We start from the raw sequence: 13,874 nt of genomic DNA on the forward strand, positions 1-13,874 counted from the left end.
GTGCGCACGTCGTTGAATGGACGACACGTCGACACTTTCAAGTTGGCCAAACTTTGTTCCTGTTCTCCCCTTGTTCCAAATCAGACCTAAGCACTGCCAAAGTGCACCGGCCTCAACGTAACCGCCACTAATCCATTATACTAGGCATTAACACTAGTCTTGATCGGTGAGTTGATTCGGAGAGGTTACGCTGACGATATATATAAATGCCAATCGGTACCCTGAGTTGATCAAGCCCTCCCTGACAATAATACGACGTGCCGTGCATGTCAATGTCATTAGGCATGGGACTTCCCCACCGGCTCGGCTCTCTACGGGCCATCTGAAACCTGTCCATGACCATGTGCTCCCTTTCTTTGATGCCGACGGACATCATAAAGCTTGGTTGGTGTAATGTTGGTGATCTCAAAAATAGCTCAGTGGGTCACCATCAAAGTTTAGGTGGGTCGCAACATATTTATTACTCATTCTGTTTATCCATATACAGGTTCAGTACTTGTCTAGTTCCCGCTTTGCACATGTCACGTATTACCGTCGACACATTCTGACAGATATACGTGGCTATATTAATCCTGCTATTAGGATATGACCCGACAAAGGTCCTTTTGGATATATATAACAAAGTCCATGGGTTAGGCTCGCCCCGGTCTCCAGGGGCCTCCGACTGCAAGAATATCTGTATACATACGCCTGCACGATATCGCCTCCGGCTCTACAGCCAACATCCAACTCGCGTATCACAAGATCAGAGCGCAGCCAACAACGACCGCTATGAGGCCATGTAGCATCTTGATTTCAGTCACAAGTGCTCCAGAAGTTGATGTCGGAGTTTGGTGTGCAGAGGTTGTAGTAGACGACACACTCGCCGACCCAACGGATGACAGCGAGGACGTGTGGGTTGATGATGATGTATTCGAGGTTACGGGTCCTGGTGCAGTACTAGTAGCAACACTGACACTCGTGGTTGTAGTAGAGTGGCCTGCGTGTGACGGTCAACACCCAAAAATTCAATCACACTATGACTGCTGAGCGCTAATTACCTGAGAATATACTTGCACCGAACCGGCCGAGGAACCTGCGCATATGAGAAACGTTTTTCACTCAATGCATATAAAAGACTCACCGCCAGTGCACAAGTTGCTGTAATACAGCCAAGCAGTGCCTTGGGTTGTTATATTGCAGCTCGTATTGAAGCATGACTGAATGGCTGCTTGAAAGGGCTGGGAGGCGCAGACGCAAGTACTATTCGAGCTACGTACGGCAATGATTTTAATGATTTTTAGACAAACTTGGCTCAAAATTAGAGACTCACAACGAATAACAGCCAGCCGCCGTCGCAGCCGTCCCCGCACAAATTTGCGCACATTCAGGAAGGGTATAGTTCTGTGCGGCACAGAAACCGAAAGCTAGAAAAAAGATGAAAACGAGTGAACGGTGCATGCCCGGCAACGAGGTCTAGCACAAAGAGAATTGGGCGCTAATTTCTCATAGCTACGGTTTGAACTTTGAAGCGGGCAATCAATTGAACCATCATGCATCATGCTTTAATCTGTGCCACCACCTACTACGTACTCACGTCGCCCATATTTTTTTATCACAATCAAACACTGCATGGCCTAAACCGCAAGGCAATCGGTATTTAGGGTGCAGCTGTGCCAGCGCTGCGCAATGCGCAAGCGGAACTTGTGGACTCTTATTTGTGACTCTGAGCACCACTCCTGGAAATCAGCCCTACTCATCAACCCACGATATTTACCGAATAGTCAAATTGAGGATGCTACCAAGGGGCGCCAAAACTAATTATGATGTATGTATCTGAATGGTGGCACCTGGTTACCTCGAGCCCTGAAGGGGAGAGTGGCACCAAACAATAGGTATGTACGTAGTAACCGAACGTCGTAGTCCTGGCTGACGTTAACGCCGAACTCAAGATTCTAAAACATCCAAGCAAAGTGTTTGTAACTCGAATAAAAATAACAGAAGATATCCAAGGTTATCCCGCGGTGACGATGTGAATATAAATATTGCCATCGACGCTGACCGGACTACACGACGAACGCCGCTCCAATAAGGGCACCAGCAAGGGCAACGAGCCCACCAAATGCGCTGTTGAGGGTAAGTGAAGGTGCAAGACCGGTAGCAGCACCAGATGAGGTTGCTGAAGTTTTGGCACCCGAAGCAGTTGTAGCGGGAGATGTGGTGGGTGAGGTCAATGACGCGCTCGTGGTGGTAGAGTTCCCCGAAACTAATCTCATCAGCGCCAGTACACACTTTGGAAAGAACGACATACGTGACGCGCACTGAGATTGTTGAAGTGCTTGGGCCTGAGCGACCTCAGCAGTAGTGCAGTTAGCCTGCAGACACGCGCCGGCAGCGGCCTGGAATGCAGTGGAGGTGCAAACACATGCAAGGTCAGAGCTAATATCGAGCATGTGAGATTCGGAATGCTCAAATGCTGTTTGAAACCTAGCCAACTTACAAGCTGGAGCACCCTCCTGCGGAAGCGGCTTGGCTCGAGCATGAAAGGATGCACGGGGTGATACCACTTGGAGTTGCAGTTGCGGCATCAGACGTCGTGGTCGCTGATTGAGCGTAGGCAGTCAGAGCTGCTGTTGCGAGGACGAAAAGTGACTTGAAAAGCATGATCGGCGTGTAGTATTCTTGAGTTGGCAACAGGTGGGCTTTGCATTTAAAGTGTAACCGTGGGAAGGATATCGGGGCAGCTGGCACTTGCTGGCATGCTCATTGATCGATCGATATGCGCGGGCTACATAGGCCCTGGCAAGGAGCTTGGCAATCTAGGGCAACCTGGCCACTGGCAGGTTTTTCGACAGGTGTCGAGGCACATCGGACTTTCTGTGCACACTGATTACGAAAATCATGACGATATATTGATGAGAGGCTCTTGAGTGAGTGCATCTGCATCAATGTTCTTGTCTTTCTCTTTCTTTTTCTGCTGTTTCTTTCTTATGTTTTTTCTGGGGCTAGCATCGGACCTTTTGCTAAAAATACTTGGCGCTCAAGCTCAGTGAGTGATGGGAATGCTTGCAACGTGGCTTTCGGTAGTCTGTGACCTGTCCTCCCACACACGGTCACACCTGATGATCGATGTCCCTCTTCAATTCTGAGACTCGCTTAAATTATGGTCTTTGTTGTACTGACAGATACATTTTTTTTGTAAAATATATATATATTCAACCACTACTTTGAACTTATGTTGCAGGTCGAGTATAGAGTACTCGGCATCTGTGGCCAAAGACACAACACGGTTCGTGGTGCCACGGGTACATAGAAGCTCGTTTTAATGAAACAAACAGCGCCACAACGCCGCAAGTGGCAACAAGATGAAAATCACCGCAACGACCGAAATTGAGACGTCGACCACGCGGTCGGAACCCTGCGGAGCGGCTGCCGGAGCCCAGGATGGTCCGGAGCGGCGCTGCATCAATTGATTCGCACAGGCCAAGTTGACTTGTGCATCAAAGAGCGCCAGCCTGATCTGAATCCTATGTAGTATCAGAAATGGGGTCAATGTTCTTGCGACGTGTGGTGGTATTTGTTTTGCATCTCATTTCCGTTATTCAATGAGGCGTATGCAGGGTAACCATTGGATTTCGAGTGCAGAAGACAAATCGGAAATACTGATTACCGCTTGAACAGGTGAGAACTGGATCATCGTTTCCGCGGTGTCGGAACCCAAGCTACCAAAAACACGATGAATCAGCGCGCCACCATGAAGCACAGTAATAATATACAATGCTGACCAGTTTGTAACTCGTAGATCCGGGGTTAGGAGTAGCTTCAGCCAACAGCGAGAATTGTTCAGTGTAATGACTCACCATTCTTCAAACGTGAATATCTAGCCAGCAGCGTCGTTAGCTAGTGTCAAAGCGGCGGAACAGTAACAATATTGGCTGGTCGGAGAAAATAAGCGAACACGACGTTCGCCTGGATGGAAACGGTTTCTCTAGAGTAGTAGTCCAATACAGAACGAAAGAAATGAATTGATCGATGTTTAAATGGCGCTCACGTGTGATATTCTCTGCTAGCTATGAACTTATCGGTCAGTGGCTGGTGAGGGCGAAGTTTCACCGTAATTTCATCGATAACATTTTTTCAAGATCTGCGATGCGAGTTTCCTTATGTGTTCCGTCCGTGCAGAATCGATACAAGGCCTGAGATTCGGAGTATGTCATCTTCGTCAACGTCTCGGGATTCGCCATGTCTCACAAGCTATACCGTATTTCCGACAGTAGCATATATAGTCGCTTTAAGCCGTAAATTTCATAAATATAAGGAGATCCCCGCGCCTTGAAATCTGAGTCCATGGAGGGACCTGCGGCTGAGTACGTACCCTGCTCTGCTACGTCGAAGGGGCCCACCTAGTGAGGTGAATATTCACAATCACTTGGCGGGTGGCCTAGAGCACATTCGTGCTAGAGCCCGCAACCTTTACTCAAATTTCGAGCTGGTCAATTCTTTGAACATTATGGCAACTACTAAAGATGCAATTGTATACGATCATACCATGGATGTCCTCAAAATAATCTGACAGGTCGAACGACCTAGAAGCTGGTAGGTAGTATGTCGCCATCGGGGTTGGCAAAAAACTGACCGTTGACCAGGATAATCATGGTAACCAGACAGAGGATGAAATGTGGCATGAGTAATATACGCTGTCACTGAAGAATCCCTAGAATCATATTCGCTCCCCGACCCTGCTTACCAATAGACTGGTCACATGATTTAGTTTGATTGGCAGCCAATCATGTCACTTGCCGCTTCAACTCAACGTTTCCTGTCTCACATGTATCTATTTAAATTTTGAACCCTAGTCTTTCGAAGCAACCTAATTAGATATCTCTCGGATATTCCACCGTGCCATCTCTTTTTCACACCCTCATGCTGTCTTTTCTATTGCTTTCAAGTCAGCCTAAGCCTCGCCCTCATGCTCGCACTGATCAGTGACATCACATATGTATATGATTAGTAGTCCTATCAAGTACTTAGACAAATAGCACTGTGGCAGACAAACTTGCACTTACATAGCGACTGCGGGGTCTCGGGTAGCATGTCCGTTATCACCGTGACCGAGACTCGGCGCTGGCTAACGCAGTGAGGCTGCGGTCCTGGCCAGGAACATTTCCTTTTGCTCAAACCTTATGTAGACTCGAGTAATCCTCTTCATCTAGAAAGCACGTTTCGTCAGTCCTGGCGCCTTATTAACGGTTCTATAAAGCCCCATGGAGCTTGCTCGGTCTGACGAAGCTTTACAGTTCTTCACCACATTTTTTGAACCCACGAAGGGGAATCATATGCGGTCTAGGGTCTAGACCTGGCTCTGCCTGGACCTGCCTGGATGTTATCATCGGCCCTTGAGCCTAGGGTCCTGACTCAGTCACTCGATTATCACTCTAATACATTTTAGGTTGGTCTAGTTTTCCGAGACTCACGGTTCGTCAAATGTACAGATTTCGTTTGTGCAACCATACACGTAACCCTCACCTCTTTTCAAACTCCAGATTTATCACAATCAGACACGCTGTGAGCTTTCTCTCGGTTTTCTCCCTGTGTAATTCCCATCTCTAGATATAGACGCGCTCTACCTTAGAGTCAGTCTAAAATGAAATTGCACTTGCAGCAACCTTAAAAAGCCCCACATCCCATAATACGTGCGGCGTCTCAGCCTCGACCGGTCTGAATACTTAGTAGGGTCTCCAGAAGTCGACTAAGCTATCTTAAAAGAGTCTTCTTCACGCAGCACTGGATGTTCATTTCTCTTTCTTAGACCACGTTCACCCTTTGTAGCAAGGTCCATTTCTGTCGATTGGTACTTGATATTTCGAGATTTTATCTTTCCTTCCTGCTGGCCTCAGGATGCGATCTACCTCGTATACTCATTATCCGCCATTTCGCTCGGGTGACCGACCGAGCTTTGACGGCAACGACAGCCCGAGAACGCCTGGCGCCCATCCACCCAACGACAGCCTGCGTCCGCGCAGCATCTTACGCAAACCAAACCCTCTACTTCCTCCTTACCCTATAGATCACTCTCTTCCACTTCCTCGACCATCACGACCTCTTGCCTTGACACCTCGCATGGATATGTATCCCCCGTACCAAACTCCCAGTTTACTTTCCCCAACGTACAATGACTCTTCCCACTTACTCGCCACCCCATATAGTCGTGGTCAGGCACAGTGGATGCCTCGTGGGTATGAGTCGAGACACCAGCAGTATAATCCTCCACATCTCGCCGATTACCAGCAATTACCTCGCGATCATGGTGATCATCAAAAACGTACATCCCTGCCACCACATGCTTTCCAACAGCAGCAGAATGGTATTCGCGATGTCTCTGCGTCCATGCCAGACATCAGGCGCATAGCCAAACCGTCGTCCGCGGAAATAGAGAGGGACAGGCAGGCTCGGGCATGCGGACTGCAACTCGATTACACGTCACACCACAATGTTCCCCCTTCCTCAAATATCCATCTACCACGAGGTAGCAGGCGCCTCGAGGAAGATCAGCCACAGCGCGAGCCGAAGACGCTGTTAGACCGTGGAAAACCTTACGCACCCCGGCCAAAGCCACATATCTTATATCCTAGGCTCGACAAACTCGTTCGGCGTGAGAAACATCGTGCGATGGACCACATTTCTTTTGACGAGGATGTAATGGAAATGTATAGAGAGGAAGGAGATTTACGAGAGAAGCTTCGTGAAAAGCGCAAGGGCGGAGCTGAGAAGAGAGATCCAAAATTTCGTCTGTTATGTTTTGCGTGTGGTTTTTGTGTTACACTAACATTCAGACAGGTGTGATAGGAGCGCCGTTGCGTGATGTATTGATCCATGCATCATCTACGATCACCATCGGCGAACACCAGCACGACGTGCCGACCCTGGTCGTTGCCTGTGTAGAAGAGCTGACAAGAACGGGTACTACATCTTCTCTCCCTTGAATTGATCCATCATTTACCCTCATCAGGTATTTACCAACAGGGGCTGTTCCGCGCATTGCCCAACCTCGATCGGCACATGCAATTGATCGACATCTACAGTTCCAGTACCGATTATGGGGCTAAATTCAGCATGCACGGGCAGACCATGCCAGACATTTGCGCTGTCTTATCCACGTTCATCTCCACTCTTCCCCAACCTCTCCTCGATCCTAAACTTTACGGTGGATTTTGGCACTGGTGTGTGAAGCCCAGCGTGAAACGCGAGGAGGTAAGGCGAATCCAACAGGATGCGGAAGAAGAGGAGAAACGTGATAGAGGCGAGCTGCCACTCTTACTTCCCATGACAGCCAGACAACATCAGAAACAAGTCCAGGACGATCTTCACCTTGGTCACGACGGTGATATCGAGCGCCATCAGATCATGATTGCACAGATAATCCTCCGTTTCCTGCCTACAGGCAATCTCTCCCTACTGATTTACCTCTGCGGATTTTTCACCCAACTTCCCCTTTGTCCTGAGAACGGCATACAATTCGAGGATATCGCGCGGATCTTTGGGCACAAGATTTTTGGTGCGACGGCGAAGGTGTCATCGCAGAAGATGATGGTTTGGTTATTAACGAGGTGGCACAGTATCTCAGAAGGTCTCCTCACTGATGCATGCGGAATGTCGCGGCCATCCACCCCTGTCCTCAATCAAAAGGAGCTGCCTACTGGTGAAGACAGCGGTGGTAGCCCAGTGGTGAAAACCCCCAGTTCGCGTCGCAGTCGTTCGTCGGACAGCGATCGTTCCTCGTATTCGTCTTCTCCCCACGACCAAGCAGAATCCAGCACTACTCGGCATCGTAAGAAACGGAGCATAGAATCTACACCAGAGTCGGGTGAGGATGGACTGTCAAGATCTCGCCGTCTTCCAAGGCGGAACAGATCAGGTCTGTCTGTGTGATCTTCGAATCGCATCCTTGCTCGAACAGACGTGTATAGGTCGCCAGAATAGTGCGTTCATCTCGCACCGGAAGAAGGCTTCTGTGCAGGACCTTCCAGACGTGTTTTCAAAGGGTGAGTCTTCATTTGACGGAGAGAATGGTATCTTATTTAGTTCTAGCATTTGCAAACGCACGGGTCACTACTTCATCATCACCTCCGGAACGCATTTCGGGGGATCAGCCAGAAAGCATACTTCTCGATACTCGAGTACGCCTCGCGCGCCTTCACAGCGATCTCCAGCGCAACAATTTGGTCGTCGTCGACGCTATCAAGGAATCGTTCAAGGCCAGTGACGAAGCGCGCTTACTTTCTGAGAAGATTGGGCAACTGGAAAGGACATTCGGGGGCATTAAGCCGCATAATCCAAGTATACTCGCCAGCACAAGGGAACCGCTGCAGGTTGGCATTTTGGAGGCAGAGTGACTACTCACACTAGAATATACAAGACGTCACAGGGATAGATATTGCATAATATGATATAGTGGTAGGCCTTGATACACGATTCTAGGGGTACTGCTAGTAATTTAACTGCAGTGTTGCGGATTTGAACGTGCATTTCATCTGCGAGATAAATTACAAACTGTTGACAGGTCATAGTGCGCATGCTACTGGTACAGAGAACGTAATGAGAGCGAATGTTGCGAAACGAATTCAAAGGGACAGCTCCGGTCAGTCTTCACCACTAAAAGTCGAGTACCACTGCTGCCCTTGCGGCCTTCTGTTTCCTCTTTCTTGCTTTCCTCTTCGCACTCCCGTTCCTACGCCCCCCGAAGTACGTGCCTGTTATCTCCCTTAGCAACTCCTTCAGTAACCCGCCGTGATAGGCACTCTCCTTCGGAAAGATTTTCTCTGTCTGGAGAGTATATGCTCTCAACTCTTCCACAGACGCAAATGGCTTCACAGGCTTCCCAGTCCTCGGTGAATCAACCAGGTCTACAAGGTTGACATGCGTGTCCCAAACGCACTATACAAGCAACTCAGCCACTGCGACTCGCCTACAACAACGATCCACAAACCTTGCGACACTCCTTGATAGAATCCGGAACAGGATCGATCCTCAAAACAGCGCACAAACTCTGCCAGTTCAAAATGTCGTTTCCGTCAGTTCCGAAACGCGCATTGAATTCCTGAACGAGCGCGTCTTTGAATCCCTCTCGTACTTCGCGCTTCTGAGGATCTTTGGCGTCAATTTTCAGGACTTTGATGAGGCGGTCGAAGTTCTTGTTTGAGGACTGGTTCTCTTTGAAGGAGAATGCTGCGAATTGAGCGAAAAAGGCGGCGAGGGGCGTGTCGTCGACGGGAGGTGGAGTGGGCGTACGCCTTGAATTGGCGCTTTCGCTCCTTCTTCGCTATATTTTTCTATCAGAATCAATTCAAGTGAATTTTGTCGGAGCTTACCTCTGTACTGGAGGACATAGTATATGGGAGGGCTTATAGAACGCAAAAGACGGGAGAAACCCCTGTGCTGTGCCACATCGCGAACAGACTCTTATGTAAGGCGTTCATATCCGCCTCGTGGCTTACGTGCATGCCCGTTACCCACGAAGAACCCTGCAAAGAAGGATCGTCATTAGCTATATATAGTAACTGACCCACAAATTGATGAAGATAGTCCGGAATCCAATGACTGTAACATAATGAGTGCATGTGAATCGGCTCTTGGCGAGTACGAGTCACGGTCAAATTGTGAGCCCGCGGAACACCTGTCTTTAGGTAGTTCTTCGAAGCTGGACCTATTTTGAACCAACGGACAATGCGTATGGCCTGGCTTGTTTTTTGAATTGGATGTCCATGTCATTTGCTTGCGTGTGTTTCTCCGCCGCGAAAGTCACCAAGGTACATTGCATGGATAATTATCACGGCTCGTTTGAGCACGAAAACGTAAGCTGTAGACACGCTCCCACGAACAGCGCACTAAAGGGCGCTTCCCGCACCCACATATTACGACCATGCACGGGTTCCAATACAATTACAAGCACCCCAGAATGGTATCAGAATCTGTGGGGAACCTCGTGTTATTGGGGTGGTTGGGGGGTGGCCGTAAAAATATACCATCTCTGCTGCGACTGCACGGATGCCATGAGGCAACCAGAATGATGTATCATATAGTCCTGATCAAGAAGTGACCAGAGAACGAACCCTTGTTTCGAGGCACACGCATAAGGATATCGATAGTAGACTGTGGGGCCAATGTAATTAGCTTCATAAATAAACAAATAAAACAGTAAAACGCTACGAGAAACACGCTGTGCCGAGTCCCACCGTTCTTGTGAATTCAAAGTGGATGATATCGTGTTGGATGATGAGTTATATCTGAAGTGTGTACGAGTAAAAAATGACGACCTTCCGCAGCCCAAAATACTTATGCGCTTGCCGATCCGCCCGCGTCGGGATACGTGCGAGACTACCAAATTCGATGCTGCAATTCATCTCTATATCACGCTTAGGGATCAAAAAAGTAAGTATTCTGGTTTCTGGGCATACATGTGATGTCAATACAATTTACACAATACTTTGTAGCTGCTGGTATGGCATTCAACGCAAAACGCAAGCCTCATTCGTAGATGTTCAACGAGTTGAACTCAAAATAAGCATTCTTGAATGCTGATGGGTTATTGTCTACGTAATCTGACAATATGGGATGAGTTTTTCGAGATACTCACTAGAAGAGTGGATACTCACCAACACATGTAGATGGACATCCAGACTCGGAGTAAACTGAACCTGCCCAGTCTCCGCCTGGTTAAGCCACGTGTATCAGGTTAGGTAAAAGTTCAGAAACGACGATGATCACACACAGAATGTAAGGTTGATGATAATGTTTTGCGCTCCAAAATGAGTGGAGAGATCGCAATAAGTATCGGGAAAGTATGCGGCGGGTGTCCCCTTTGAAATTGTGTTCCATTAGGGATTCAATTACATAAAAGCCTGTGGGAATAACATACCCAATGGCTAGTATTGATGCTCGATCCAGGCGACTTGATGTCGCTTGGAACAGAGCTACTCGTCCTCTCCCAAAAGAAGATCTTGATGTAAGTCGAACGCTTTTCTATCGCATACCTGGCCATGGTTTTCTGTCATTCTGGTAGAACTGATGACCAACATGGAAAGCATACCAGCCACCCCCGTTGCTGTTAAACTGCGGGCCATAGCTCTTGTCGTCGTTGATATGGACCCCACACCCCGCATTACCGTTAGCGTACGCGTCGCAGTTCGTACCACTGACGATGCTAAATTCAATTTCCATCAGGCACCACCAAATACTTAGAGACTCGATAAACCTGACCCTGACATTGAGCGAGAAGAGGGCATTGTGCAATCTGAAAACCAATTTGAGTACCCATAGTTTTCACCGCTCGAAACGTGATCTTACTGGAGCTTGTGTGCAGACTGCATGTATTGGGAGTTTGATCATTCACGCCTTCTACAATGTCGATTTCGCCCTGTAACCATGAGTTGTAACCAAAAAAACATTAATCTGAACACACTCCATTCGGCCAGTTTTCCCCCACTTCCTGTGGTGAAATGTTAATGTAAGAAACTAGGCTGCGAATGGGACAAACCCTGTTGGATCAATAACATCGTGATGCACTCGTCAGACGTCAAGGCATTGAGACAAAGAATCATCCTAACCCTGACGTGTAGTTAGTTTAACGTCAACCGACTACAAGAGATTGAACGCACAAATAGCTGGCCATGTTCCGCAACCTTGTGGCATATGAGCAATGTCAAAACTGAATTAGATTAGTAAAACTCGTGTCACGAGTTCACGTAGACGTACATTGCCACATGAGTTTCGTACTGGGAATTTGACATGATTCGGAAAGATTTTCTTCCTGGATCGGAGGAGGACAATTTCGTGGTATAGTCTGCTCGGAGCGTGAGTGTATTATTAGCCACTGAAACGAGTTTATCTGCTTTGGCAGTACTCTCGTTGACATAGGTCCTGGGAACGTGGAGTGAATCAGCCCCCAGATACTGCGATTCAAGGGATGACTTACACTCTGCCGTGGGTGGGGTCTGAGATGGCTTGGAATTCAAACGCGTCAAGGAAGCTCTGGCCTGCGAGCTGGCTCGACCTTTGGTATGTCGCACCCGACGTCATTGTTACAGCGAGGGCTAATATGACGAAGGAATGAAAGTCGATACGCATGATGAATAAAGAATAAGTGAAGAATCTTCAATTGGTGACTGAGGTATTCTGGGCCATGTTTGTCCTGCCTTTATAGCTATGGAGGCCAATAGCGGATCTAGTCATGTCTCTCAGTGCTCTTACCTGTGAATGATATATTTGACAGTGCGCGAGATTATATAGAATGGTCAGAAGTGTGTGCTCCATACCAACGTCACTCAACCAGGATGTAGCTGGTGCGTTTCCGAAACAATATACCCCTAACACTCAAGATGGATTATTATCGCCAGGTTAGGCGATGAACAAAAGATAGGCTGGAGTCAAAGTTTGACAAACCTCAGGCCTCAGGCCCGAGCAGCGTCGTAAAGTTGGAGCGCCCATACAACAGGATCGGTGCCTTTGATTTGTGTAGTTCCTGTCGCTTGAGATAAATCAGCTCAGACGTTCGCACCATTATTGAGCATTAGAGTCTCATCGGAAAGATAACTGCACATTAACCCCAAGTTGTTTTGCAAGTTCCTGAAAAAATATAGGAAGGGAGCGTACAAATTCGTGTTGGTACCACTGAAGTTGCGCTGGTGGTGGCCAATAACGGCAAATGGTGATGGGTATACATACTTTATGCTCCGAGGATGTACATGGACTAATCCCTGTATTGCCTTGTGCTCTCCTCCTAGTTCCGGATGAGTAGGGAATAGTACTGCCAGTTCTACCGAAGAACAATTTTGAAGGAGCCTGCTTTATAATGGCACATCACGGTTTGTCGTCCTACTTCTGCCATATTTGACAGCATCATCGAAACAGGCACTCCTCTATCTTCATCGCACTTGATCAAGTGAGCGTGTATTGTATTGCATGTGAATTGACCATTGAGTGGGTTGGGAGTAAGGTAAAAGACATACTGTACCAATGCAATCAATCCGACAGTCACGCGTCGGTCACAGACCCTGGTGTCGAACAAGGTCACAGTCACAGTAGGCCGTCGAACAAGCAGAAAGTCTCAGTCTTCGACTTTTCGCCCCGATTCGCCCCATTCGTGTTCGTGCCGAATTCTTTCCCACGATTAGTAATAGACAAAGTCCGTGACATTTGTGACTACTAATATGACGCTTTGTTTCAGCCTAGTACCTCCCGACAACCCGACACATACAACTTCGAACCTTTGGGTATAAAGTACTGTTAGAAGCTAAGAGTATAACACGCTCAGTGTTGGAGATCAACAACTAAACATTGATAGTACCTAAGAGTATAACACGCTTATGAGAGAAAATAGTATAAGACAAAGTCGGCGAGATAAGATGAAGACAGACATACCTCAGTGTTGGAGATCAACAACTGAGGTATCAGAAGACGAACGATGCGAGAATATAAACCGAAAGAATCACATGTTAAAACTGAGAAAGGAAATAGACGAGTTTACATTCCAACACACCCCCATAAACGAGACAATTTCAACGAGTGACGAGTGATAGACCGGTTTGGTGGCGAACAAACAATGGACGCGGGAGACACTTTGTAAAGATGTCGGCTGTGTTTTGATGCGTGGAAAGCCATTCAGGTAAGAACGTTCCGGCCTCGATATGTGCGCGAATGAAGTGGTAACGTAAATCGATATGTTTTGTTCACGTGTGATTAGCGGCTTCTTTCGAAAGGGCAATGGCGCCAGCATTATCTGCGAAGAGACGAATAGGTACAGGAAAAGGGATCTTCAGACTGTCGAAGAAGGATTGAATCCAGATTCCATCCTGGATAGCCGCAGTGAGTGCCATGTATTCGGCCTCGGTCAATGATAA

At 47.8% G+C, this 13,874-nt stretch overlaps 4 protein-coding genes across 4 annotated transcripts; 1 reads left to right on the plus strand and 3 right to left on the minus strand.

Annotated features, from left to right (window-relative positions):
- Positions 1 to 795: 795 nt before the first annotated feature.
- F5891DRAFT_981420 (uncharacterized protein) lies at positions 796 to 2,643 on the minus strand (the record flags this gene model as incomplete). The annotated part of the gene is made up of 10 exons (XM_041377098.1): positions 796 to 928; positions 957 to 979; positions 1,041 to 1,075; positions 1,124 to 1,251; positions 1,313 to 1,406; positions 1,577 to 1,616; positions 1,830 to 1,934; positions 2,052 to 2,245; positions 2,291 to 2,418; positions 2,480 to 2,643. The coding sequence occupies 10 exons, from the start codon at positions 2,641 to 2,643 to the stop codon at positions 796 to 798; spliced, it is 1,044 nt and encodes a 347-aa protein (XP_041224594.1).
- A 3,234-nt stretch (positions 2,644 to 5,877) lies between these two features.
- On the plus strand, positions 5,878 to 8,372 carry F5891DRAFT_1190197 (uncharacterized protein; the record flags this gene model as incomplete). Its single annotated transcript, XM_041367256.1, has 5 exons — positions 5,878 to 6,766; positions 6,817 to 6,939; positions 6,989 to 7,894; positions 7,947 to 8,021; positions 8,068 to 8,372. The coding sequence occupies 5 exons, from the start codon at positions 5,878 to 5,880 to the stop codon at positions 8,370 to 8,372; spliced, it is 2,298 nt and encodes a 765-aa protein (XP_041224595.1).
- Positions 8,373 to 8,493: 121 nt separating this feature from the next.
- On the minus strand, positions 8,494 to 9,549 carry F5891DRAFT_434806 (uncharacterized protein). The gene is made up of 3 exons (XM_041371816.1): positions 9,348 to 9,549; positions 8,966 to 9,298; positions 8,494 to 8,913 (listed from the first exon to the last, which is right to left on the minus strand). Exons 1-3 carry the CDS (start codon positions 9,363 to 9,365, stop codon positions 8,632 to 8,634), a joined length of 633 nt encoding a protein of 210 aa, XP_041224596.1. The 5' UTR covers positions 9,366 to 9,549; the 3' UTR covers positions 8,494 to 8,631.
- Positions 9,550 to 10,368: 819 nt separating this feature from the next.
- Positions 10,369 to 12,550, minus strand: F5891DRAFT_1111326 (2 beta-glucan). Its single transcript, XM_041363721.1, has 12 exons — positions 11,951 to 12,550; positions 11,731 to 11,895; positions 11,633 to 11,683; positions 11,438 to 11,465; positions 11,323 to 11,392; positions 11,236 to 11,269; positions 11,066 to 11,179; positions 10,895 to 11,009; positions 10,748 to 10,835; positions 10,632 to 10,688; positions 10,449 to 10,577; positions 10,369 to 10,391 (listed from the first exon to the last, which is right to left on the minus strand). The coding sequence occupies exons 1-11, from the start codon at positions 12,100 to 12,102 to the stop codon at positions 10,504 to 10,506; spliced, it is 948 nt and encodes a 315-aa protein (XP_041224597.1). The 5' UTR covers positions 12,103 to 12,550; the 3' UTR covers positions 10,369 to 10,391; positions 10,449 to 10,503.
- Between the last annotated feature and the right edge of the window lie 1,324 nt (positions 12,551 to 13,874).

This window comes from Suillus fuscotomentosus, assembly GCF_016647785.1.
Source record: "Suillus fuscotomentosus strain FC203 chromosome Unknown F5891scaffold_35, whole genome shotgun sequence".
NCBI classification, from domain to species: domain Eukaryota; kingdom Fungi; phylum Basidiomycota; class Agaricomycetes; order Boletales; family Suillaceae; genus Suillus; species Suillus fuscotomentosus.

What these genes read in the sequence shown, in the direction of transcription:
- F5891DRAFT_434806 (XM_041371816.1), bottom strand. An exon ending in CTATCAAGGAGTGTCGCAAG is followed by an intron (nt 8,914 to 8,965) that starts GTTTGTGGATCG and finishes TTGCTTGTATAG; the next exon opens with TGCGTTTGGGACACGCATGT.
- F5891DRAFT_1111326 (XM_041363721.1), bottom strand. Translation starts at nt 12,102, where the DNA reads ATGCGTATCGACTTTCATTCCTTCGTCATATTAGCCCTCGCTGTAACA. An exon ending in GGGAAAACTGGCCGAATGGA is followed by an intron (nt 11,393 to 11,437) that starts GTGTGTTCAGAT and finishes TCATGGTTACAG; the next exon opens with GGCGAAATCGACATTGTAGA. An exon ending in TATCATCAACCTTACATTCT is followed by an intron (nt 10,689 to 10,747) that starts GTGTGTGATCAT and finishes TGGCTTAACCAG; the next exon opens with GCGGAGACTGGGCAGGTTCA.